General features: G+C 41.6%; 1 protein-coding gene across 1 annotated transcript in view; it reads right to left on the bottom strand.

The window, feature by feature from the left end:
• The window catches only part of fam171a1 (family with sequence similarity 171 member A1), a 149,338-nt gene extending 141,677 nt beyond the window's left edge, over positions 1-7,661 (bottom strand). The window contains exon 1 of the mRNA XM_052016157.1: positions 7,266-7,661. Coding sequence (XP_051872117.1) covers positions 7,266-7,365 — 100 coding nt within the window. The 5' untranslated portion in view covers positions 7,366-7,661. The remainder of the gene's footprint in view (positions 1-7,265) is intronic.
• Between the last annotated feature and the right edge of the window lie 7,258 nt (positions 7,662-14,919).

A 14,919-nucleotide genomic window follows, 5' to 3' on the forward strand; every position in this document is an offset into this window, starting at 1 on the left:
ACGTCTCACTAACAAGGAGCTGCCTTCATTCAGCAAGCTATCCTCAGTCGAGTCACACAAAGTATGTGATCTTCATAGGTCAGCAGCAACAAGCATCAGCAACTTGTCATTGACTGCAAACTTTTCCCATATCATTCAGTTTCCAAGCCTTTGTTATTTTTTTCCCCCATTTCTGCTGATCACATCTTTCCCCACCTTACGTCCAATTTGTCATTTTTCAGCATATATAAGAAAAGAAAATGGTGCAAACATTCAGCAAGTCAGGTAGCATCTATGGGAAGGAGAAAGAATTAATGTTTCAGGTTTGCAAACTTTCATCAAAATTATTCTGATGAAATTCCCACACCTGCAATATCAACTCTCTTTCCATAGGTGTTGCCTGACCTGCGAAGTGCTTCCAACATTTTGTTTTTATTTCCAGATTTATCCAACATTTGCAGTTTTCTTTAATTTCCATTTTCAAGCACTACACAGCACAGTAGAACCGCTGCCTCACAACTTTAGCGACCTGTGTTCAGTACTGATGTCTAGTGCCTACTGCGTGGAGTTTTCATATTCTCCCTGTGACTACGTGGGTTTTGTCTGGGTGTTTCACTTTCCTTCCGCGCTCTACAGATGTTTGGGGTTATTGGTTAATTGGCTACTGCATATTGCCCCTCCTGTAGGCGGGTAGTAGAATTGCTGGGAATTTAGGGAGAAGAGATTACTAGAGAACAAGAAATAGGAGCAGGAGTAGGCCATCTGGCCCGTTGACCCAGCTCTGCCATTCAATAGGATCATGGCTGATCTGGCCGTGGACTCAGATCAACCCACCTGTCTTTTCCTCTTAACCTTTAATTCCCCTACTATGCAAAAATCTGTGTCTTAAATATATTTAATTTAAATTTTTATTTACAGCGTGGTAACAGGCCCTTCCGGCCCAACGTGTCTGCACCACCCATTTTAAACCCAAATTAACCTACCCGCACGTCTTTGGAACGTGGGAGGAAACCGGAGCACCCGGAGGAAACCCACGCAGACACGGGAGAACGTACAAACTCCTTACAGACAGCGACGGGAATCGAACCCCGATCGCTGGCGCTGTAATAGCGTCGCACTAACCGCTATGCTACCGTGCCGCAATGACGTAGTCTTGACCGCTTCCCTGGGCAGAGAATTCCACAGATTCACTTCTTTCTGGGAAAAGCAGTTTCTCCTCATCTCCATCCCAAATCTATTCCCCCGAATCACAAGAGGAAATTAGAAGGGGGTGGGATGGCTTTATGAGCCAGTAAAGACTTGATGGGCCAAATAGCCTCCTTCTGTGTTATAAGGAAATATGGGAATAATGTGGTTACAATGACCCTAACTATTTCACCCTTTTAACATTATTCAACAGATGGTGGTGTCTGTCAAACCTCAAGGAGTGAAGATAGAATCTCTCTCATTTATGCAACTTAGAATTAATATTTAAAAAAACAAACTTCATCCTGAAGTGTTAATGATCGATAGAATCTCATCCAAGTTGGAAAGTGGTGGTTTCAGACCCAACACATTGACTTTAGCTCTTAAGCCAATACCATACCTTGAGTACTACTAAAGTGCTGCATTATCAAGTACTCAACTTGGACGGGACATAAAAGAGAGGAGTCACCTGCCTGTTCATGTGGATTTAAAACATTATTCAAAGAACAGCTGGAGTTTTCTTGGTGTCTCAATCAACATTTATCCATTAACCTACATCACACACAAAAAAAAATCATACTGGCAACTTATCTTATTCCTGTTTATGCAATGCTGCTGTACATGAATTGTAGGCAGATATGCAACCAACACTGACTGCAGCTTTAAAAAAGATAGCTTGTGGATTTCAAATACTTTACAGCATCTTCGTGACACAAAAGGGATGGTAGAAATGCAATGACTTTCCTACTCATTATCTGCAGTCTTTAGTTCAAATTTCTATGAAATGTTTTCTGTAGATGGACATAAAAGTTCTCATGGCAACATTGAAAGAAAAATAAGGGAAGCTCTCCTCAATGTCCTGCCAAAATTTATCCTTCAATCACCTTTACTATAAACAGTTTTAGAAATAATTTGTGTTCTTTGTGAGAAAGTGCACAAATTGTCTGCCACATTACATGTTTACAGTACTTCATCAGCTGTAAAGAACCTCATAATACGAGGAGTTTCATTTTCATAAATGCCAGCTCTTTAACGTTTATAATTTTAGTAATGAACAGTTGCAGCCCTAACATGGATCCTTTTGGGATACCCAGATATTATCCCTGATCTGCCTCCCTTCACTGAGCAGTTTCCTAGTCAAGTCAGCAACTTTCCTTCACAAGCTACCATTTTACCCAATAGTCTCTTACAAATGACCCAATTACATGCTTTCTTGACATCTTTACAATATCCATAAGTATTCCTCTAGCCACCACCATAATCTCTTCAAAAAAAAACTTAACCAGGTACCTTTTCCAAATCCACTTCATTTAACTATTCACAGTATTCTAAATTATTGACTCAAGTAATTTCCTGGCAACAGCTGTTGAGCTAACCATTATGCAATTCCCCGTCTCTCCAAACCTCACTTTCCTTAAAAGGTGCTTACGACACCAATTATTTGAGATTTTTTTTTACAAATGGGCACAAATTCCAAAGATAGCTTTGGATTTTATTTAGGGCATTTGTAAAGTTCTAACTCATCTTCTTTAAAAGGATAAGGCAAAAACTATCTGGTCCTGTAGATTTGTAATTTTTCAATGCCAATATTTTCTTCATTATTATTTTAATTCTGGTAAGGCCATACTCCTAATTAATACTGATTGCCTCAGGATGTCCATCAGGTCATTCTCTTTTGCAATTACAAATCCTTAGGCAAAGTAAATTATTGAACGTGTCTGCTACCTTTTCATTTTCAGCATCACCATCATCTGTTGAAAGGGCCTACCAGTGCTAAATTTTGCATTTTTGTATCCATTTCCCTTTAGTTTGAATTCAATCATGAATGTTAAGGACTGTTAATTAAACCTGGTTCATTACATTGTTGAATCTAAGCTATTTTACTACAGAGAATGCTCCCAAATTCTCAGGAAATTCACACCATCTGCTATGAGCATGGCTGTTTAACCCATACCATGTTTCAGTTAAGATCCCCATTAAACCCTTCCTTTGCTGCATGCTCGTCTAATCTCACCATTAACATATTCTACAATAGTTGCTACCAAGGGCTCATAATGGCTACTTAAATCTTTATCAATTTATTGTGTCCTGTTATTTAATCTCTGTCTGCTTATTTTTCCATAACATTCACTTTAGATTTAATTCTTAATCATTGCTACTCCTTTCCCGCTATCATCTTTCCTATAGATCTTATAACCTAGCATATTTAGTTCCCAGTCATGACCATCTCACAGCCATCTCCCACCAATGGCTGCCATGTCACAAATGTATTTTCATTTGTTACTTATACCTTGGATATAATGAGCACTCACTTGTATCACAATCCTAAACTTCCCTTTCTGCACCAATATTTTACTCAAACATTTCCTATTTCTTTCTTCTGTTTAAATTTTAGTTTTCCCTTAATCTACAGTAATTTCAGACTACAGGTCCATTCTTTTCATTTATAGAATGCTATCCTCATTCTACCCCACATTCACCAAATGTCTTCCCCACCTCGACAATACTAACACAAAACTGTTGCAACTGGCCTATAACCTGCCACGACCCACTTCCAGATCCATTCTAATGTTACAGATTCCTCTTGCCCTAGAATTGGTGTCAGTGTTCCACAAAATGTAATCCCCCTACACCTCTCCTTCAGTTGAACATTCCTGTCCTTATTTCACAAATCCATATTTCTCATTTTTATTAACACCAATGTCTTTGGGCATAGACAGGAAACAGCCTGCACTTCACAGAATTTCCATCTGTAGTAGTGTTTGAAGTTTTCCAAATTATTATGTAGCTAAGTGCGAAAATTATGCATCTTGTACTAAATTATTACAAAACATTCACTATCCCCATTGTCAGCTGTTAAACATATTTGAAGACTCAAGTAGAGCACAATGCCATTCTAATTTAATTTTGGCTGAATGGGCACTTGTGCTGTATACACAATGTAATTTACTTTCATGGGGCTAGAAGGCACTAAAATGTGATTAAATGTGATTGTCTCCATATATACATATTCTAGAAGTATTAGACTGCAAGTCAAATTTATTTATTCGCAATACTTTTGCCACCCCCAACTAAACATTAGTACAACTTGTGGCATTGTTTCAATTGTGAAATCAATCCTAATATCTATGCATTGTATATGATCACCAAGGTATTAACCAGAAGCAGCAAATGTGATAATTATTATCAGGGGTGATACCAGCCAGTGGCCTGGACCATTCAGAGAGACGTTTGAATTCCACTGGGGATACTGAATTCAAGTAATTAAATAAACCTGTAGTTTCAAAATAAAATACAGCAAACCAGTCTCAGTAATGGTAACCATCAACCCTCTGGATTTTCATAAACACCCATCTGGTTCACTAATGTCAATCAGGAAAAGAAATCTGCATCCTTACCTGTTGGGTCTACATGTGATTTCAGACCTCCCATTGCTTGATTGTTCACTACCTTCTCAATTCAGGAACAACTAAGGATGGCCAATAAATGCTGGCATCTCCTGTAGTGTCCATATCCCAAGAATGGACAAGTACATTGGAAGCTTGCACGGAAGAACCAGCCACCATATTACTAAATATTTTCATTGGGCTTTAGGTTTGAGAGGGTAGAGAACATGAGATGTGGTGTGCATTGAAATCAATGAAAAAGAAAAGCAGATAGAGGGCAAAATGAGCTGTTATTGTGTGTCACTGTCTAAGCCACATTCCAGCCCAATCACCACCACTCCTAAACCCCCTTAACACCAACCCCAAGTTTCTGCCATTACTAAAAAGTGTTTCATAAATAGTCAATATTTGTAGTATCATGCACATCTTCTTAAAGAAAAGATTTTTAAACATAAAAAATGGTTAACTGAAAGATTCAGGAGGCAATCTCATTCCATTTCAATAAGGGGATTTAGGAAGTGACCCTGTTACAGGTTGGACGTTCTGATTATTCTCCACTGGACTTACTTGACTGCACATTGAAGAAGGGACATGGTGGGAGGTGAATCATTCTCAATAAACAGAAAGAAAACGCATCATACACTACTGTCCATACTTCTGACAAAGTGTTTCATTTAACCATAATTTGAAAATTTCTCTGAGTCACTTGCCAATGCACAGTCCCAGTCATCTGTAACTGAACACCACAAGGCATGGCAGAGACAAGGATGTAAAATGAAAGTCTTAATGAAATTTTGCAAATAGTTTTATTGTCTGAGTTACTGGTTTTACTTAGTATGCCCTTACCCTGGCAGTCAAAGGGGTAATGGGAAGAGTGCATTTGGAGTATCTGTTAATTTTTCTGCTGATGTCCAAAACAATAAGAGGGAGAGAGAATTTCTGCATGGGCTGATTCTATGGCAAGAATGGAATTCTTTTCATGGCCACTTACAATCACAGAGCAACTATCACAGAAATTACCATGCTTGACATTGGACTCTATCCACTCCCACCAACAGCACACTCTGGGTGCTGCATATCAGGATGCACAATTCATTGAAATTATTTCAACAATATCTCCCAAATGCATAAACTCTAAGAAAGTTAAGACTTTATGTCATCCAAATTTAAATCTGACTTTTGTCATCATTATAAATGCTACAATATTCTACACTACTATATACATCTTAGATTCTGACAAGTCCTGAGGCATGCTTTGCAAATTTTGAAACTGTACCTTCTATCTTTGTCCATTCACAACAACTGGACAAAAGGAGATAATCAAATGTAGATTACAATTTACTGAATGGCAATTAAAATATGATTGTAGGATATAATGTAGGATACACCAGCTCCCATAAGCTTAAAAACTTATTTAGACTAATAGCATGTTTTTTTGGTAAACAAACTGTCCACAAGTTCATAACTGATTGCCTTTCTGTAAATTCTCATGATTAATCTGCAGAAAACAAGACATAAATATATAGACAATGCCATTTCAAGAACATCCATCAGGATGCAGGAAACCAAGCCATGCTAGGTTATCTATTCAGGTTATGTATTTTTAATTTTCAGATACGTTGTATTCGCCAGTCTCCGACGTCCGAAACCAAGACGCAAGACATCTCCAATACAGCAACTGCAACAGCTTACAACATCATTTATACACGACCAACGGATATCGGAGTAGGAAGCCACTCGGCCCCTCGAACCTGCCCCGCCATTCAGTAAGATCAGCCATGATCATCTCTATTTAATGCAGGATGTTTTTCTGAAATTGCATGTTTGGAGAACCCCTCATCACCTTTACGGCGGGGTGGGTGATCCATATCGTTAGATAGGATTCACAGTAAAGTCCATTATGTCAGCAATAAAACAATCAATTAAAAAAATAGAGCAGGGGTTGCTTCTCGTTCCTGAACATCCACGTTAGGAATCGATCGCGGTAACAAGGCGCAGGAGATCATGTTTTTTTTTAAAAAAAAACCCGAAGGTGCCAACCGGCGGAGGGGGTGGGTCTCCCTCCGCGATGACTTACAGTGAACCGGGAAGGTGAACTGCGGCTGAGAACCACAGCCAACGTCCTTCCAACAGCAATGTGCTCGGTTTAAACCCGATGCACAAAACACACCGAAAACACCGCGCCGTGGTCGTGTTACAGCGCTGCTCATTTGGATGCTCCGGCCCCAGATTACATTCACCGCACTGAAGGATTCTTATTTTGAAAACAAAACTCTCTCTCACCCCCCCCCCCCCCCAAATAAACGAATGATATGTTCTGGGGTTTTTTTTTGGGGGGGGGGGGGAGGAGAAGCAAGGTGAATCGATCGTAACCGGCGAATCTCTGCAACATCCTGACCTCTCGCATCTCAACAACTTTAAATAATAGATCCCGACACTGCTCATCTCTTTTATCCGAGGAAAAGAGGAAGAAAGCCATTGGGGCTCCGGTTACCGAGAGCGGGGCTCGGTGACGATCCTCATTGTTCCCTCCTCCCGCTGCCGCGTCCCGGGGCTTTTTGTTCAAATGACAATAACAGGTCCGCCTGAAAAATCCACAGACACCTCCATCCCCAAAAACACCACCACCACCACCCCTCCTCCTCACCACCAACACCTCCCTCTCCTCCAACCTCCCCCCCTCCCCTCCCCTCCGCCCAGCCACCAGGCTCTTACCTTGTGCGCGCCGCTCGTGAAGGGTTTTCGTGACCGCTTTCCACACATGGCAGCCGAGGAGGCAAAGCAGGAAGGCGGCGGAGCGCGAAAAGCGGCTCATCCTTCGGTCAGCGGGAGGAGACGGGCGCCAATAACGCAGGGCCGCCCATATTTAACGCTGCCGCCCCTGGACGGCGCTTTGCCTGCCTGCTTCCTTCCTTCCTCCTCTCTTTTTCCTCTTCCTCCTCCTCCTCCTCCTCCACAGCCCCTGCTGCCGTCTTCACTGCTTTCCAACCTCAATCCGTCTGGAGTCAGCTTCCCTGGCGCTTTAACTCCCTCCCTCGCTCGCCCTCTCCCCTCCCCCGAGAGGCGCGACCAGAGGCAGCGGCTAGAGCTGCGGCGCCACCCGCTGCTCCCGCCTCACTCTGCACCTCTCCAGCGTGGAGGGCGGCAGAGGCAGCGGGAGAAGGGGCCACTTCTCATCGAAGCCCTATTGATTCGGCTCCCAGATCGAGCACCACGACATTGCAACACGGGAGTTCGTCCGGCCCATTGTGCCTGTCCTTTCACGTTGGAAGAGCCACGGTATCAGTCCCATTCCTCTGCTCATTCCCCCTTATCCAGTTCACTGAAAGTTGTCACTGAATGTGTCCCCCCTCCCCTTCAGACAGTGCGTTCTGGGTCATCACATCTCGCTGTGTGGTTGGTCTTCCACCCGGTAGTTGGGTTATTTGATGCTGGACACTTGAACAGACCTCTTAATCTACCTCGGCATGACCCTTGCACCTTATTTGTCTACCTGCACTGCACTTTCCCTGTAACTGTAACACTGTATTCTGCATTCAGTTTTTTTTTGTACTACCTCACTGTACTTACGTATGGAATGATCTGTCTGGATGCCATGCAAGCATAAGCTTTTCACTGTATCTTGGTAGATTTGGCAATAATAAACCAATTACCCAAGGGGAACATGGGTTGCCACAAAGACGTGGGGAATTGGACAGCATCTGGACACTCGTCCCGATCGTTTAAAAGGAACGGCCTGGCTCATGACCATGTAGGACTGGAAGCAGGACTTAACTCTTCCTCTGTCCACCAGTGCTCAAGGCCCATAAGATGTCTGACCCGGTCTGATCTCTAAGGCCTGAGTCCAGTTCTAGCTCCATACCTTGGGTACAGATCTGACACCATTACAGAATAGGACTGTCACCGTCCAACAGTGGGGTGCAGGACCTTGTAGACATGGGTCACTAGTTAGCATTAACTGCAGTTTCAATGAGTTCCTCAGAAGAGCTGTAAAGGCAGAATGAAATATGTTATTCTTTGAATTAGCTCCCTATAGATTTTACCTATTAGAGCCAGGCACATATATGTGAACTTGACGGACTGCCAGATAAAGCTGCTGGTGCAAAGTGCAGTGGACATAGAGGAAATGTGTCCAGTTTCCTGAGTTAAAGAAGTGGGAAATGTTTGCACTCCGAAAGGAAGAGGAAAGGTGTGAACAGGAAGTTTTTTTGAATAAAACGGTTGACTTCTCTGTACATTTTTTCAGAATCGCCTGAAACATTGCCATTAGAGCTTACCATTGAGTGCAATGGTACAGACTTTGCAGTAATTTCAAACCATGCTCAGATTAAGATTTATTTGGGTGCTGGGCAAATCAAAAAGTGTATCCCTCACTCCCACCAATGTGAGAAGGGTTTGTGGCTGGAGTTGTGAATATGATCTGATTGGGCACAGTAGTGTAGCGGTTAGTGTAATGCTTTACAGTGCCAGCGACCGGGGTTCAATTCCGGCTGCTGTCTGTAAGAAGTTTGTACGTTCTCCCCATGTCTGCATGGGTTTCCTCCGGTTCCTGTGGGTGCTCCAGTTTCCTCCCACATTCCAAAGACGTATGGGTTAGGAAGTTGTGGGCATGCTATGTTGGCGCCGGAAGCATGGCGACACTTGCGGGCTGCCCCCAGAACACTCTACGCAAAAGATGCATTTCACTGTCTGTTTCAATGTACATGTGACTAATAAAGATATCTTATCTTCTGTGTGCAGACAGGTTCAATATACTGAAATACTGTCTCCTGTAATACAGATGTTGTATTAAGTGATATTAAATGTGAAAGAGGTAAAGTATACACATTGCAGCCATTGTGTGTGTGGGTGGTCAAGGAACTAAATGGGGTTAAGCTTCTTGAGTATTGTTAGACCTGAAAAATTGTGCATTATACCTTTTACTTCATTCATTTATTTAATATTATTTATACAATATCCACAGGTACAAGAGATGGTTGGCTCACTAAGCCTTTATATTGCAGGATTAAGGAAATGCTAGAAACATTCATCAATTCAAGCAGTATCAATGGAAAGAGAAACAGTTAATGTTTTATGTCCAAGACCCTCCATCATATGTTTCCTCACCTGCTGAGTGTTTGAAGCATTTCAGATTTCTAACATCTGCAGGCTTTTGATTTTCATTTACTGATCCTGAGATTTTCTGTTAACCAGTGGGTTTATTGTGGCCCCAACTGCAATGGATTTTTGTGGGGGAAGATACCACACATGAGGGAGATTCAATTAAAATAACCCAGGTATGTTTCTGCAGTGCAACTTTCAGCTAAAACATAATCTATGTATGCCTGTAATGGAGAATACTGAAACCTATATTAGAATCATTGATCAAGGAAATAGTGCTGGCCAGTTTGGTGGCAAGCTTAAAACATAGAACAGTGCAACACAGGAATAGGCCCTTCAGCCCACTATTTCTGCATCAATCATGATGCCAACCTAACAAATCTCATCCAATAATGCCTGCACATGCTCCGTATCCCTCTATTCCCTGCCCATTCATGTGTCTGTCTAAATGCCCCTTAAATATTCCTATCGTATCTGCTTCTACCACCTCCCCAGCACCATGTTCCAAAAACCTATCACTCTCTGTGTGAAAAAACTTGCATTGCACATCTCCTTTAAACTTTCCCCACCTCACCTTAAACCTATGCCCTCTAGTATTTGACATTTCTACCCTGGGAAAAACACTGTGACTATCTACCCTAGCTATGCCTCTCTTGATCTTATAAACTTTTATCAGGTCTCCTCTCAGCCTTTGACACTCCAGAGAAAACAATCCAAGTTTGTCTAACCTCTCCTTATAGCGAATGCTCTCCAGTCCAGGCAACACCCTGGTGAACCTCTTCTGCACCTTCTCCAAAACCTCGGCATTCTTGGTGTAATGTGGCAACAGAATACTCCAAATGTGGCCAAACTAAAGTTTCATAACAGCTGCAACATGATTTCCCAACTTTTATACTCAATGAAAGCAAACATGACATATGCCTTCTTTACCATCCTATCCACTTGTTTTGCCACTTCTGGGGAGCTATGGACTTGTACTCCAAGACCCCTCTGTACATTAACGTTCCTAGGGGTCCTGCCATTTACTGTATATTTTCCTCTTGCATTTGGCCTTCTAAAATGCAACACTTTACACTTGTCCAGATTAAATTCCATCTGCCATTTCTCTGCCAAATACCTCAGCTTCACCTTCCTGAATATTATTTCAGCTGCAGCATCCAGGCAAGCGTTGGAGCTGAGTGACTATGATGCCACTCCTATGCAGCTGAAGCTCTTTTGCTTGGTGGCAGAGATCAATGGTAATGCCATTTAATGTAAAGTGGTTACACTTTGTTATTGAAAAACGTCATTGCCCAGGACTTTTGAGGCACAAACTTTGCCTTGGGAGGTGCTATCAGAGTAGCCCTAGTGAGCAGCTGCAGTGGTTCCGGAGTGCACGTACTATAACTGGGATGATGTTTGGTTGCCTTTGTTGCACTGAGTACTCCCACCTTCTTACAATATCATTTGATGGAATCAAGTTGGCTAAAAACTTACTTCTATGATAGCATGTTGGAAGGAAAGTGACATAGGTCGTCCACTTGGCACTTCCTGTGGTTGTGGTTGCAAATGCTTCAGATTTGTCTTTAATATTCACACGTTGGACTCACTCTTCATTGAGGATGTGGATGGATGTTCTTGGAATTTCATCTTCCCTTTGTTTTGTTTCTCTAATGCCATTCACAATTATTTGTGGCAGGACTGGAGAGCATGAACTAATTCATTGGTTGTGAAATCGCTTAGCTCTGTTTGTTTTGCTGATTGTTGCTCATTGCCATGGTATTTTGTGTTGCAGCTTCACCAGTTGCACTTCACCCTCATTTTAGTCCCGTGTAATACTCCCTGTGATATGCCCACTTGATAGCAGAATCAGGGCTATTATTGAATCAGAACTGGTCGCCTATCTTGATATCAATGTTATAGTAAGGGATATAAAATCAATTTTGAGCCTGGAAGGCTGTAATGTTCTGGTTGGAAGATGAGGAGCTATTAGAAAGAAAGGTCAGAGAGGGAATGAATGACAGGAAGTTTATAGATTGTACACAGATATTCCTCAAAGAGGCAATTCAGCTTGTATTTGGTCTCCCCCATATACTGTATGTGCTTCGAATGTGTCTTTCTTTTTTCTTGCTCATTCATATAAAGATACAACGAGTATTTTATAAGGACCCTTTTCTCCTCCAGAGCAACATGCCACTTTAACGTAGGAAAAAATTCCAAGTCATTTCACAAGAGTGTGATCAAAGAAAATTTGGACTAAGTGCAACAGGTGCAGTTGAGTCAAGATAAATTAAAAGGACCTGTGTTAGCATTGTTTAAAAATATAAGTCGGGCTCTCAGGATCCACACTCTGCACAGAGCTATACATTGTGGAAGAAAATGCGATAACAACATATGATTTCTTGACACCTTACAACTCGTTCTCTTTATCTAAAATGATCTGGTTATCGGCTATGAAGTGGCATTTAAAATAATACAAACAGATGCAGCTATTAAATGATTCTATGGAGCATTAAGAATGTAAGTGGTTCTAGCAGCTCTGCTGGATATGACTGTTCCCAGGAAGACAGGCAACTCAAATGAAGGAATTGAGATCAACCTAGATCAAATGAATTTGTAGTGCCACCTGCTGCCAGAGGACTCAATTAACAGTTCATTGTTTGCAGACAAAGTGGGATGCAATCAATAAAGTTTATAGCTAATTAATCATGAAGAGCATTCAACATCAATTCAACATGGAAACGTTTGGCCTTGTCTATCTTTTATGCACTTCTTAAAAATGTAAAAGCTTTTAAAGGGCTATTCAGCATTAAACTTGTCCTCCTCCTGAAGAGGAATGGCTGAAGTATGTGCTCACGGCAAAATGATGTTATTCAATGAAAGGGTTAGAGATTCAAAGAGAGCTACAACACAGAAACAGACCCTTCAGCCCACTGAGCCTGTTTTGACCATCAACCACCCATTTACACTAATCCTATGTTAATCCCATTATTTTGTTCTCCCCACATTCTCATCAACTCTCCCCAGATTGTACCACTACCTGCACACTTTACAATTTACAGTGCCCAGTTGAGCTACAAACCCACACACTTTTGGGATATGGGAGAAAACTGGAGGGCACCCGGAGGAAACCCACGTGGTCACAGGGAAAATGTGCAATAAGCGTCGGATCTCTGGCATTGTGAGGCAGCAGCGCTACTAGCTGCACCACTGTGCCACCCTCTTATTCTCAGTTATGTGGGTATTTTTGCAGAATGCCTGTTGAACAAGAGTGGTCCATTTTGGAGATGCTGCTGTTTTTTATTGAGGGGCAGAGTAAGAGTACGCTGAATGTAGGTATTTGAATGTAGGTATGCTTTACCTGTGCATTGAAACAAACAGCTAAAGATGAAAAATCTTGTCACAGTAAGTTTGCAAACGTAAGCTTTTCGTATTTAGTTTATTTTTATTAACGTTGTTTACAAGGCATCCAACAGCACATAGGTTGGAGCAGGATCAGATGGAAAATACAACACATGCACTTTAAAGATTTGCAGACGTGTCTGCCTTTCCCCAGGGTACTAGGTATTGTTACCATGGCAATGTATTTGGTTTGTGCCTTATTGCATATGCCAAGCAATAATCACGTACATGCTGCACAGAAATGGCAGCATGAATCACCTGGTAGCAGCCTTGTCCCTCAGTCGAATGGTTGGGGTTTTAAACTGTCAATGTGAACAAATAATCCAGGCTGACAGTATTGAGTTGGTGATGTCTTATTAAATAATATATTAAATGTTTCTTCGATTTTGAATCTGCCAGGACCATGGCTCAGGATCTCATTAAAGGCTTAGTCCAAACATGGATAAAAATAAAGAAAAAAATGAGATTATTTAGATATGAGATAGACTAAAAATTGAGAAGGGGGAAGGCACTGGAAAGCCTTGCTGTACTTAAGATGGATAAATCATCAGGCACATATGGAATGCAATGCAAGTTGCAGAGGGAAATAAGGACCAAGATTACAGAGGTACTGACCATAATTTTCTAATGGTTAGATACTGGGTGGAAGGAGAATGCCAGAGGATCATACTTGTTTTATTAAGGATGCCAAGGTATATCCAGCAATTACAGACCAGTCAATTTAACTTTGAGGTGCAGATACATTAGGGACATTTAAGAGATTCTTAGATAGACACATGAATGATAGAAAAATAGGGGGCTATGTGGGAGGGAAGGGTTAGATAGATCTTAGAGCAGGATAAAATGTCAGCACAACATTGTGGGCAGAAGGGCTTGTACTGTGCTCTAGTGTTCTATGTTCTATGTAACTTTGTTGGTGGGGAAATTATACAAATGATAATCACAAAGAAATTTAAATTTTTGAACAAGAGTGAATTAACTAGAACAGGCTTTTTGATGAGGTGACCAGCTGATAAGGGCAAAGCAGGTCATGTGTATGTGAACTTTCAAAGGTCTTTGACAGCTATAGCAGCAGTCTGTGTACTGGATCCTGGGCTTTATAAATAATTGCAAAAAGCACAAAAGCAAGGAGGTTATGTTGAATCTCTACTAAACACTGGTGTGGTGCCCATTAGAGTGCGGTGGTCAATTCTGACCACCACATTGTAGAAAATTTTGAAGATAAAAGAAAGGGTCCAGAAGAGAGTTAGTAGAATAGTCCATGGGATGAAGAACTTTACCTATGTGAATAGATCAGAGAAGTTGGGTTTGTTCTCCTTGTTTGGAAAAGTGCTGTGGGAGTGGTTGGCATGAATGGAAGAGTGAACCAGAAAATTGCAAAGGGATTGGTTCCTTTGGAATGCCTCGAGGGGAGGGGAGTGGAAGATATATTTAGTGGTGGAATCCTGTTGAAGGTGGTGGAAATTATGGAGATGATCCATTAACAGTGGAGACTGGTAGGATGGAAGGTAAAGATAAGAGGAATCCTATCTTTGTTCTGAGTTGGAGACGAAGGGGAGAGAGAAGTCCAGGAAATTGTGAAACATGGTTGAGAGCTCTGAAAACTCTGATAGAGGGGAAGGCACCATTTAGGTAAAAGGAGGACATCTTTCACCTCAGACCAATCCAGAGCTTTCAGTTGCTTGTCACTTTAATTCTCCATCCTATTCTGACTCTGACCTTTCTGGCTTTGGCATTCTACAACGTTCCAATGGGAAAAACACTCTTATCACAGATATTCTCTTTTTTCTCCTCCCACCTTTCTGAAATTTATATCCCGCATGTTTTCTCACTTCTCCATTTCTGATGAAGGGTCACTGATTGGAAATGTTAACTGTGTTTCTCTTTC

This window comes from Pristis pectinata, chromosome 5, assembly GCF_009764475.1.
Source record: "Pristis pectinata isolate sPriPec2 chromosome 5, sPriPec2.1.pri, whole genome shotgun sequence".
NCBI lineage: Eukaryota > Metazoa > Chordata > Chondrichthyes > Rhinopristiformes > Pristidae > Pristis > Pristis pectinata.